Source organism: Geosmithia morbida, assembly GCF_012550715.1.
Source record: "Geosmithia morbida isolate 1262 chromosome Unknown scaffold_10, whole genome shotgun sequence".
NCBI classification, from domain to species: Eukaryota; Fungi; Ascomycota; class Sordariomycetes; order Hypocreales; family Bionectriaceae; genus Geosmithia; species Geosmithia morbida.
Window position 1 is genome coordinate 65,163 of NW_023336197.1, and position 11,890 is coordinate 77,052.

The window sequence follows — 11,890 nt, forward strand, 5'->3', positions numbered from 1 at the left end:
GATACATATTTACAGTACGAATAGCTCCAGACTCCGGAGCGGGACCCGGTGGAGCGGACAGGGGAATGTGCCCGTACCGTGCCCGCCAAGGACGCTGGGCCCTGAACCCTGGGGGGATCTACCCGCAGGGCCGCAGCTGACTGCCCTGCCCAGGAAGAACCGCTGCCCCCCTCCACCCTCAGAGGCTGTGATCCGTCGATGATACGTATATTACTCGTACGCATACAGATACACGTAGTATTGACATGACTTGTAACGTATTACTCATATGATGCGGATACGGGCATCCATTGTAATATCCACCTCATGCCGCTGACCGAGCCCCCTACGTACTATCGTGTCGTGTGCGCTGATCCCGAGGAGTCATCACTACGTGTGCTACTGCTGCTACTGCTGCTACTGCTGCTACTGCTGCTACTGCTGCTACTGCTGCTACTACCACTACTACCACTACTACCACTACTACTGATACTACTGATACTACTGCTACTACCACTGCTACCACTACTACTGATACTACTGCTACTGCTACTGCTACTGCTACTGCTACTACTACCACTACCACTACTACTATACTAATAACCTGTTACAAGCTACCGTAACGGCGTCAATACTATGGATACATGGCCAATACACGCATTTCCACGGTCAGAGAGAATCCACCGTCCGTCCATAACCGAACGGTACATGCCGTCCGAGTCTCTGTCCATCCTTGGGTCCAAGGTTCGGTCAACACTGCAAGGTGCCCACGTCCCACTGCAACCTACCCAGAGCCAGCCCACTGGGTCCCCGGTGCTAGCCAGATCCAGAGAGGGGCGGCAGATCTCCGGGGCCTGTGCTCAACTGCTGGTGGAGGATCGCAGCGGGTACTTTTCGCCTACTCTTACGGTCTACCACCCCGTTGCAGTCGCTGTACTCGTAATGCCCAACCTCATCGATATATGCGTATCATGTACGGGTACTGCCGCACCGTGCACTGCTCCCCCAGCATGCGCAGGTACCGGTACAAGGCTGGATGATGGACCCCCTCCAGTACGTAACATTGACCATCATCATCATCGCCGCCAACCAACGCCATCCATCTCCTCTCGACGCACGTCATTGTCAGTTTCAACTCACCTCACTCGCCTTCACCCACCCCCCCCCCCCCCAAAAAAAAAAAAAAACACACGTCCCAATGTGGTGGTATCTCTCTCTTTTCAATACCACTAAACCTTGACGATGAACCATCCGCGGTAGTAACATAGATGGGGAAAGTGAGGAGACCAGACCACACGCCACACGCCAACGGTCAGAGGAAATGAGAAAAAAAAAAACAATAAAAACAGACAGACTTGGCTGCTGGCACTCCCGAGTCATGCCATCATCACCCTCCATCCTTCCATCCTATCGACAGGCTACCTCCAGACCACACTGCCTGTCCGTCGCAGCCCCGTACATCTCCCCTCGACGTTACCCGACCCTGTGTCTCGTCAGTCGGACTTTCTGGTCCATCTTTGCCCCACGTCTGTGGGCCGACATTGTCCGTTCTGCCACCTTGGCCAGAGGATATCTGGACGGTATGATGCTTCCTCTTCTCCTTCTTCTACTACTACCTCTGCTGATAATATTGTTGGCCATCCATTCGAAACCCTCCCGCCCGCACACCCCACACACCACCCCCTCTCCCCTCTCCTCTCCCTCGTCATAGCTTCACACATGCACGCTCGCTAAATGATTCGCATTCTCCTTCCCATCTACCGCCGGCTCCTCCAGATATCGACTGGTGGTTTCGCTTCGTTGAGGACACCTTGCCAGATGTCCGTCTGTCCACCCGTCGACTCGTTCGTGTCCTCGACCTGCGCCTCCTGGCTCCGGCTCACAATGTCCACCACCGCTACGACGCTGCCGCCGGGACCTGTCTCGCCAGAGCGTTGGCGTTGCTGCCCTGCCTTGACTCGCTCCTCGTAGACGGCCATGCCGACCTGGACCCCAGCCTCTTCCTGCTCCGGCCTCGTATTGCCACCGCTGCTAAACCTGTTCCTGCTACTGCTGCTGCTGCTGCTACTGCTGCTACGGCCGACGCCCAGGCCGACGGCGCTGCCGATTCCACGAGCTCGCCTCTCCGGATGCTTGCCATGTCGGACTGCACCCATCACCTGCCGGCCTCATTCTTCTCCAGGGCACCTCGCCTCCAGTCTCTCATCTACCTCGACATCTCCGGCCTCCCCGGCTCGATAAGCCCGCTGCTCGCCAGCACAGACGCCTCCGGTGCCGCCGTCGATGCCGTCGTCCTCCCAGATCTGCGCATCCTCGGCCTTCGTCGCAAGGAACTTGACGATGCTACCCTCGTGACTCTGCTGCGACGGTACGCCCCTGCCCTGTGGAGCCTTGATGTCAGCGACAACCCTGGCCTCTCGGATCGTGTCATTCAACCCCTCGCCGACCTGTGCTTTGCCCACACCAGCCTCCGATCGCACGCACACTTCCAGGTCGAGGGCAGCGTCGTAGCGGCAGCATCGACCGAGGGCCAGCCAGACGTCGGTGGGTCGTCCGAGCACGGCCCCTTTTACGCACTGCGCGAATCCGAGCTCAGTGGCTCCTTTACTCACCCGGACCGCTACTACGTCGACGCACCCCTGTATGAGCAGCCGTGTGAGGGAACAGACAGCCGGCCTGACGGCTCCCTCGCTGCACGTCCAGACTCGGCTGACGCCTGCGTTGCCGCCCTCTTGGAGGGAGGGGACATGGCCGCCGATGACCTGCGCTCGTCTCTCGGTCTCACCCATATCCACCTATCCAACACTGGAATATCTAGCGTAGGACTGCAGAAGCTCATCCGTCTCTCCAACGGCCACATCGAAGACCTGTCGTGCGACTCCATGCGTCTTCTGCCGCCCGAGTCCACCTACAGGGCGTGGCCGCCGTCAGTAAACCTACGGGGGGTTCTGGGCGCCGCGCACCTCTTCCGGCCCGTGCTGTCGTCCAGCCTGCGTGTCCTGAGGATCCACCACTCTCTTGTAACAAACCTGCCTACTCTCGAGATGGACGGCCTGTCCCCCCTGGAACGCATCCACGTTGCAGAGACGGTCGTCGGTCCCCGCGTCGACGCTGCCTTCCCCCAGACCTTCGAACCGGATATGAACCCCCGCCTGGCATCACTCACGCTGACGTGCATCCCGCGCCGGTCGGCGGGCACCCTCGCCGACAGGCTGATTGCCTTCCTCAAGCTTCTCTCTCAGCAGGAGCGGTCCATTCAGGACGCACAGCACCTCGCAGCAGCAGCCTCGTCTTGGAGAGCACCTACCTTCCTCAGGGGGCTGAGACACGTCAGGCTCGAGTTCGACCCGGATCCCATCGAGGATGGGCTCGAAGGTCTGGACAGCCTGAACGCCGAAGAGCTCATGAACGAGGCTACGAGGTTTAGCTTCTTCGACCAGTGGTATGGTGGCGGCGCCCCTGCCGAATGGAGCACCGACACGAGGAGTTTCGCTCCCGGCCAAGGCCACGACGTCGATGACGGTGATGAATATCTGACGCATGAATGTGAATGGAACGGACACTGGTCATCTCTGCGCGTGTGGATCGGCCGCCCTCCTGCTCCTCGTCCCTGCCCTCCTTCTTCTTCTACCTCCAGAGACACCGGCGCCATCTCCATCCTCGGCAACTATAGAAGTCTCGTCCTGAAAAAGGGTGTCAGAACGGGAGCCGCCCCGGTCACGCCAGCCCAGAGGCTCGCCGGCGTCCCTGCCGACGCTGCGTACATCTTCCACACGGCCTGGACCCTGGCTGTCCTCCCACCGACGAGGGGGGACCTCTTGGCCTCGCCGCCGCCGCCGCTTCACCGGATGAGAGATGTGCTCGGGGAGGTGAAGAAGTTCAGAGTGCAGGGGAGGGAGGTGTATTCCGAGCTGGGACGACGGGGGACGGTCTCCCCTGCACCGTTGGGCGAACCGCACTACTTTTGGACGGGGAGGTTGGAGGTGTCTCTGTGAATTTCTCACCGTCCACTGTAGCACTGTGTAAGAGACGGTCTACTGTAAGAGATGATCTTACTACAAGAGATGGTCTACTACTGTAAAAGATGGTACACCGGGAGAGATGGTATGCCAATATAAGCTATGCATAGTATCATAGTATGTATACTCTTGATGTCTCTCTTTCTTTTTCTTCTTCTTAAGAAGATTGAAATGATTGAAACTTTTATTTTTAGAACCTTGAACAAAAAGAAAAGAGAGAAGAAAAACTTACCAAGTGGCAAACAAAAAAGGCCTAATACCCTACATCCAAAGACGCATGCCCCTTCTCGACTCAACCGAGACATGCGAGTCACGAGCGTCGTATTTGGCGAGAACAGGAAACGCGCGTGTAGTCCGAGGATACGACATGTCTACTCGTACTCCATACTCGTACATTTCAATCATCTCATCGACATTGGATGAGAGACGAGCTACTAGTATTTGGTACTTGTATTTTGAAATTTATGAGAAAAGAGAAAAGAGAATAGAGAAAAGAACAAAGAAAGACAAAGAGAAGACAACAGATAGGAGAAAGAAGAAGAAGAAGAAGAAAAAAGGTTAATACACTATGCCCATTCAAGTCGACTCTCATCCCACTTTGGTCGGAGATATCCAGCCTCAAAACCCATGTCGTAACTCGTAGAATGCACATAATTCACCACCCAGTCCACATCCACCTCGACGCCCTCGGCCGCCTGACTCCACACCGTGATGGCAACGGTATTGTCGCCACGGTAGTCGAGCACGCCCGGCGGCACCGGAAAATCGACCTGGTTGCCGATATATGGGCTGAACCGGCCGTACTGGTAACCGTTCACGAAGAGCAGCGCGCGCAGACGGTTGGCGTCGCTGTCCGGGGATCTCAGACGGAATGAGATGGACACGTCCAGCCCGATGGGAACATTCAGGGGGACGACCGTGCGGAACACGCGCACACCTGCACCGGGCACTGACAGGGTCGACCTGCTGCTGTTGCCGGACTTGGTGGCTGTCCAGTTGGAGTCGGAGAACCCAGGGAGGTGGGCGCCCACACGCTCGGCGTACAGGCCGCCCTCGTTCATGGGTCCGCGCAGGGGATCGATGTTATCCTCTCTGCCTGCGGTGCCGGCAACCTTCCACTCCGTGAAGCTGTAGCTGCCCCCGGGACCGATGAGCGTCGCGTTGTGGACGCCTCGCGGCGTGATGGCTGCTTCGCGCAGCTCGTGCCCGGACTGGTCCATGAGCACGACGAGCGTGTTTTCCTCGCCCTTGGACTTGAGTGTGGAATTGGCGAACGAGTACGTGCCGTTATGCGTGCTCTCGTATGACAGTCCGTAGTACGAACCCACGTAGGCAGCGTTGAGCCAGACGGAGAAGCCAAAGGCAAACCCGCCAATAACACCTAGGTATACGTCCGTTGGGGGCTCGTCCGTAGAGGGGAACGTCGCTCGGTAGATGTGGTTACCGTAGTGGATCTTGTAGTCGTCGACGTAAAGGATCGGGTTATTGCCCGCGGGCTTGAGAGGGTTGGGCGTCTCCGTCTTGTTGGCAACTTGTATATCACTTTAGTAAGAAAGTTACAGGAAACGAGCTTGATCAGCGAGGTACTAACCAACCCAGGCCTTTCCGCTTGGCTCGTAGTCCTCTTCAATCTCCGGCAGGCTAGATGCCCACTTCCATGGACCGAGGGTGGGAAGCTCAAATTTCGACGGCCCCTGCGTAACAACAGTGTAGATGCCACTCTTGTCGTGATTCTTTACCGTCGCTCTTTCGCCATTCCAGGTAATTGAATGTAGTTTTCTCGGTCCAAAGACGGTGACTGACTGTGATTTTTTCTCGTCCCCGGTCAGGTGGAGGACTTTCTTCTTCTCGTCATAGCCAGCAGAGCGCACAAGGTAGGCTCCTTGGACAAGCACTGGAAGGAGTCAGCAGGGCGAAAAGATGCAATCGCTCTCATGTTGATTCTTCAAAGAAGTACTCACCAGTGCTGTTCTCCGGATTCATTGGATTATTATCCAAGCCTGGAGCCCAGAAGAGGTACGCAGACTGGCGGCTGAGGAGCAGAATGCGAGCCCCATCACCAAGCTCTATAATCTCCATGCCAGAACCCTGAACATACGACACGGTGACCCCATTATCCCTGTTATCGTAAAAGATCACGGCGTCAGATGCAGAGACGTTCTGGACACCCTTGACCCTAAACTCGCCAGATTCATCCTCGGGAAGCCACAGCGCAAGCACCTCTTTGCCATCAATGACAGCGTAGGTGAGAACCTCGGCCGTAGAGTAAACGAGCCTTTTGGACCCAAAGGTGAAATCCGCGACCAGAATCTTGGCCTGGTGGCCGTTGATGGTGATGGAGGAGTTGCCACCAAATTGGGGGACTGTGAGATTTCCTTCTGAAGTGCGGATGTCGAGTCTGAAGCGCTCGAGTGAGCTCGACTCGGATTTTGTGTGCATAACCACGTAAAAGGCCGCATCGGCGTCTGGGGTTCTCAGCTCCGCTGTGGTGATGGCATTGTTGTCAGTGTAGGTCGTGCCGTTGCCAACTCTCTCGGTGTGCACGAGATCGCGAGCGGATCGGGTGAACAAGGTGAGAAGCTTGGTTTCGTAGAACTTGTCCTGGAGAGAACGGTCCTCAGAAACAGGGGATGAATAGTCATAGCTCGTGGCGACGACAGGGCAGGCTGAGTGGCCCCAGTTAGTGCCGCCAAATAGCATATACAGCGAGATAGCCGTGACGCGTTGATATATGAGGTTGCGGTAAAACATGTTGGCAAACTCCGGACCAATGTCAGTCGGACAACCGCCTTCGGGCCCACCCCAGGGATTGTACGAGCCGCCTTGAAACTCGGGCATAAAGTTGGGCTGTGTGGGCGATTGCTCGAGGAAATAGTCAAAGTACTCGACTGTCTTATAGGAGACGTACTCGCCGTTGGCGGCTAGACACTCAGATATATTACAACTCCAGCAAGATGGGTAGCTGTCGAGCCCGACGACGTCGACGTTTCCCGTCGCGTTGGAGAAGTCTTCCGACCACGAATAACTGTTCATGTTGGGGTTGTTGTGGGACAACGGGACGTCTATGCCGTTGTTTCTGGCGCTGTCTTCCAAGAGCTGCATGTAGTCGGCAATGGTTGGGTCGACGATACGGTTGTCAATATCCTTCCATTGACCGGCGAGCTCGTTCTCGATCTGGAACATGATGACGTTGCCGCCGTTGGTGATGAGATGTGGTTCAATAATGGCAGATATTTCACGCATGTACGGCTCCCACGCCTTGGTGTATCGCTCGTCGTTGTTGCGCAACTCGCCATACTCGCCCGTCGTTAACCACAAGGGGAACCCACCAGCGTTGGTCTCAGCATTCACGTAGGGACCAGGCCGGACAATGACATACAAGCCCAAGTCCTTGGCCAGTGTCAGGATAGACGTGAAGTTGTGGCCGCCATGTGTGAAGTCGATAGCGTCGGGGGAGGCACTGTGGTAGCCCCAGGATGTGTAAATCGAGAATGTGTTGAATCTGAGGTGAATGTCAGCCTGTGTATCGTGCAGCACAGGTACAGAAAACTTGCCCAGCTGCCCTGATCTTCTCGAGGAGGTCTTTCCATAGCTCCGGACTGGTATTGATTGTAGATTAGTTGTGAAAGGTCCGTATGTTCACGCTATGACGGCTAAACTCACATGGGATACCTCCATGGATGGAACTGAAAAAGTCAGCACAACGTTCTCTATTGCGGATGCGAAGATGATCTTTACCTCCCCGGAGAAGATAAAGAGCCTCCGACCATTGACATGATAGCTGAAGTGATCCCTGTTGATCGGTGGCAAGTGTCAGCCAATTTGTAGAAGCCCAGTCAATCCAGCGAGAGAGAGAGGCGTACCACTGAACAACTTTATTGAGCCCATTGTCGTGCAGAGGCCAATCGATCGTGCCATTGTCCTGAGCGAGGCCAATTCCGGTTAAGGCCAGAAGACCAGCCAGGGCCAAAAGTTTCTTGGTAAGTTTCATGCTGACTATCCTGGGCAACTTGAGGCTTCAAGCGAAGTGTCGTGACCACAACTGGACCGGGGCAACGCGGGTGGCCAATCCATGTTTAAACTATGTTTTGGATAACGCGAGATCCCGAGGCGTGAGGGGTGAATAAGTCCGGGGGGGGGGGGGGGTATATAACCCGTCCAATTGAGGAGGAGAATTCCGATTTCATCCATGAGGTCCTATAGCAATAGTGGAGTTTGAGAAATTGGATGAGTATTATTAGTAACGACGCCTAGTCTGCTCGGGAGATGAAGAGCCGAAATGTGGAGAGACTGGGGTGTCGAGCAGTCCAAGATTCCCTCCCCCGCACACGCGTAACCTGTACGAACCGATGCTGGCAAGCTGCTAAGATCTGCGGAGACGTCTTAGAAAGATAAGGACCAACCTTGCCTTCTGATGGTGGCGTGGGATGATATGTTCTAGATGATGGGAGATGTCCAAATCTGAACGTTGCTTGCCATTCACTTGTTTCGTTTCTCTCGTTTGAATGTGTCCGTTTCCCCACAGCGCTATGATCGTCCCCAACTTCATCCCCGCATGACTGCCGCATGGTTCTTCAATATGCATTATCCTCGGATACAATAATGGCGAAGTGATCGGCAGGTCACTAACGGGTAGCTGCTTGCTCGCACTTGTCAAAGAGAGCCGGGCAGGATGTCAACGTAACGCAAGACTTGTGGTGCGACAAGACATGGTTGCCAGTCACTATCGGCTCAGCCTCACCATGGCGAGAGGCTGTCTCGATCTTCTCAAACGGCCGCTACATGCCCACAATATCTCCCGTCTCAGTTAAACCAGGTGTGGTATTTTGGGTTGGGTCACAGGCAGTGTACAACGCCCGGTGCGTGGCATGGTCGCGCGATATCTGTCTGTCCAACGTGGTCAGGATGTGATGCAAGAAAGCACAGTGATAGTGACACATTCGAAAGCTAAGTCGTGAGTAGAGAAAGTAGTGTCACCATCACTTGGACACTTACGCTTTGATCCAGGTGGTTACTGTAGCGAGCTGCTGGCCCCGGCCAATGCAATATGACATCCGGCATGACGAACGAGTGGAGATCTGCCGATATACGATGAGGATAGTATCATGATTCTCTGCATGACCAACGGTGGCTTGCCAACACTTCCGAATAAGGTGACGCAGTTGCAGTGTTTGGTTGAAGTCGATGTCTGTGAGAGGGAGAGAATGACGGAGGGATAAATAGGCAAGAGCAGCCAGACCCAGATCCCCTTTGCTCCTTCCCGTTGTCAACTGTTGCCAACCTTTGAATCCCCAAGGGTGACATCACCCACACTCACATCGAATACCAAAGTGTTTGCACTGACCACAGCGGTGAATTCCTTTATGAATGTTTCTCTTCTGTCACCCAGTCTGCACTGACATCTAAACAGTCGCCCCCAATCATCCCCCTCCTGATCCCTAATATATAATCAAAAGGTCACACTGCCTTTTCCCCCCCTCCATATTCCTCTACACCGCATAAGATTCTCACGTATTCTCTGCTCTCGTACCACCCACCATCACGGCAGAATCTAGCATCGCCGTTCACTTCTCTTCCTTTTATACTACTCCGCGCATTATACATCGTTCTCCTTTGACCTGATAACTATCTTGTTTCCTCTTCTCGCAGACAGACTGAGGGTGGACATCTTCCACCTGTGGCCCTTATGTCGCTGGCACAGCATGTGACCCAAGCCGAGGGCTTCGACTACGATGGTCCAGCAGCTCCTGCTCCTGAACCAGAACAGGAACGAGATCGTGGTCAGGAGAATGAGCAAAATCAGAGACAAGAACAAGGACACCAGGAGGGACAAGGTCAGGAACAGGAAATTGACCAAGAGACTACTCAGCAAGATGTCTATGAGACGTCTGAGAATGGCCTCATGTCACCGTCTACTATTGTTGTAGAGGACCCAGAGTATGGACCGAAATGGCAAAGGCTCAGCCATGCACTCATCGAAGTCACTCCTCCTCGGAGGCAGCGTAGCTCTGCCTACTACGTGTCTAACACCAAAAGATTCGGTGAGTGCCTTCGGCAGAGGTACCATATGCCCATTTATTGACCAGCTAATTCTCCAGTCCAAGTGACTACCGGAGTCGTCAGCTGCTGGCTAGCCTCTAGTATTGTGTTTGGCTTTGCAGCACTCAGGCCCGTTCTCATATCCGAAGGCGTCTATAGAAACCTCTGTCCCGGAGAAGAGCACTCCGGCGAGATTCCCTGCAAGGAGCAGGACATGCGACTGAACCTCTTCTTCATTGTCGGCTCCATAACCGCCAACGTTTCTTCTCTGTTTGCGGGGGCTAGCCTGGACCGCTTTGGACGACGTGTCTGCTGGATCATATCAAGCATCTGCCTTGCCGCTGGCACTCTTATCATGACGGCTTCTTTCGCCTACCCCTCGTTCGATGGTTACATTGTTGGTAACATCATACTTTCCCTAGGCGGAACGTACCTATTCGTGCCCACCTTCGAGCTGGCCAATGCCTTTCCCCTATCATTCGGGCTGATTGTGGCTCTGGTGACGGGTGCATTCGACGCTTCATCCGCCGTGTTTCTCTTCTACCGAATTGCCTACGACGCTTCCAAGGGCGCTTTCACCCCCGCTACATTCTTTGGCTGGTACCTTTCCGTGCCCCTGGTCATCTTGGCTACCGAGCTGATCTACATGCCGGCTCACGGCTATCACACCATGTCGGAGCTCGAGGTCAAGATTGAAAGAGCGCAGAACCCAGATGCTGATGCACACGCTTCGGATGACAATATTACCGACCGCGACGAACTGATCCGCGTGCGCAATGCTCGCGCTGATCACCGCCATGACAAACTGAGCCGCATGGAGAGCCTTGCTGGAAATACGTTTCGGCGTCGTAGACGTTTCTATGACAAGGACGCCTCTCACGAAGCCAGCGGCGTCTGGGGTGTCCTGCACGGCCACCCATTTCGTCGCCAGATTCGCTCTCCGTGGTTCACTCTCATCCTGGCCATGACGGTTATTCAAATGTTTCGCATGAACTATTTCATTTCCACGATCCATCGGCAGTATACCTACATGCTTGGCTCAGAGGAGAAGGCCGAGTGGATAAACCACTTCTTCGACGTTGCTCTCCCCGTTGGTGGCGTGGCTACTACCCCTGTCATCGGTGTCCTGCTCAACAGTCTTAGAGTTTCTACCATCACTGGCTTGCTGACGGGCTTCATTGTCTTCAATGCCGTGTTAAACTGCCTGCCGTTCCTGTGGGCTGGATATGCCACTGTCCTGACCTTTGTCCTTTTTCGGCCATTCTATTACTCTGCTATTTCGTATGCCTCCCCCAATCCGTTTTCCTTTATCTCGCCAATACGATTCTTTTGGGAGAAGTTGGGGTTCTGACAAGGAGCAGCGACTACTCCACCAAGGTATTTGGCTTTGTAACCTTTGGCCGTATCTACGGAACCCTCGTTTGCATATCCGGCCTGTTCAATTTCGCCCAGTCAGGCGTAGACATTCTCGTCTACGGTCACCTCCTCAACGGCAATCCGACGCCGGTCAACATCGTCCTCGGAATCGTGGGAACCATCATCGGCCTGGGGCTGACCGCTTTTGTCATCATCAGCGGTCGTGCGTTCGCCACCGTCAAGGCCGATCGGGAGGCCTATGCGGAGGCCATGGAGACGCGACGTCTGTTGTATTTCGACAACATTTCCTACGGGGCTGTTGGGAGATAGCATTGAACCGGAGAGCCGAGGTACGAGGATACGTGAAATGATTTTTGTTTGTTTTGATTTTTGCTACCGTGGAAGAGATAGAAGACATGAGTCGAAATGATGGTACGTGTGGAAGAAATGACATTGATGGAACAAATGGCATCGATACAATACATGATTCATCTCGA

The 11,890-nt window shown here is 54.6% G+C and overlaps 3 protein-coding genes across 3 annotated transcripts; 2 read left to right on the forward strand and 1 right to left on the reverse strand.

The window, feature by feature from the left end:
* Window positions 1-1,357: 1,357 nt before the first annotated feature.
* GMORB2_1520 (leucine Rich Repeat) lies at window positions 1,358-3,974 on the forward strand (the record flags this gene model as incomplete). The annotated part of the gene is made up of 3 exons (XM_035463502.1): window positions 1,358-1,559; window positions 1,756-1,865; window positions 2,178-3,974. The coding sequence occupies 3 exons, from the start codon at window positions 1,358-1,360 to the stop codon at window positions 3,972-3,974; spliced, it is 2,109 nt and encodes a 702-aa protein (XP_035320333.1).
* Window positions 3,975-4,564: 590 nt separating this feature from the next.
* On the reverse strand, window positions 4,565-7,774 carry GMORB2_1521 (Beta-galactosidase, domain 2; the record flags this gene model as incomplete). Its single annotated transcript, XM_035463503.1, has 4 exons — window positions 4,565-5,529; window positions 5,590-5,892; window positions 5,960-7,500; window positions 7,737-7,774. The coding sequence occupies 4 exons, from the start codon at window positions 7,772-7,774 to the stop codon at window positions 4,565-4,567; spliced, it is 2,847 nt and encodes a 948-aa protein (XP_035320334.1).
* A 1,910-nt stretch (window positions 7,775-9,684) lies between these two features.
* On the forward strand, window positions 9,685-11,723 carry GMORB2_1522 (Sugar (and other) transporter; the record flags this gene model as incomplete). The annotated part of the gene is made up of 3 exons (XM_035463504.1): window positions 9,685-10,039; window positions 10,097-11,318; window positions 11,399-11,723. 3 exons carry the CDS (start codon window positions 9,685-9,687, stop codon window positions 11,721-11,723), a joined length of 1,902 nt encoding a protein of 633 aa, XP_035320335.1.
* Between the last annotated feature and the right edge of the window lie 167 nt (window positions 11,724-11,890).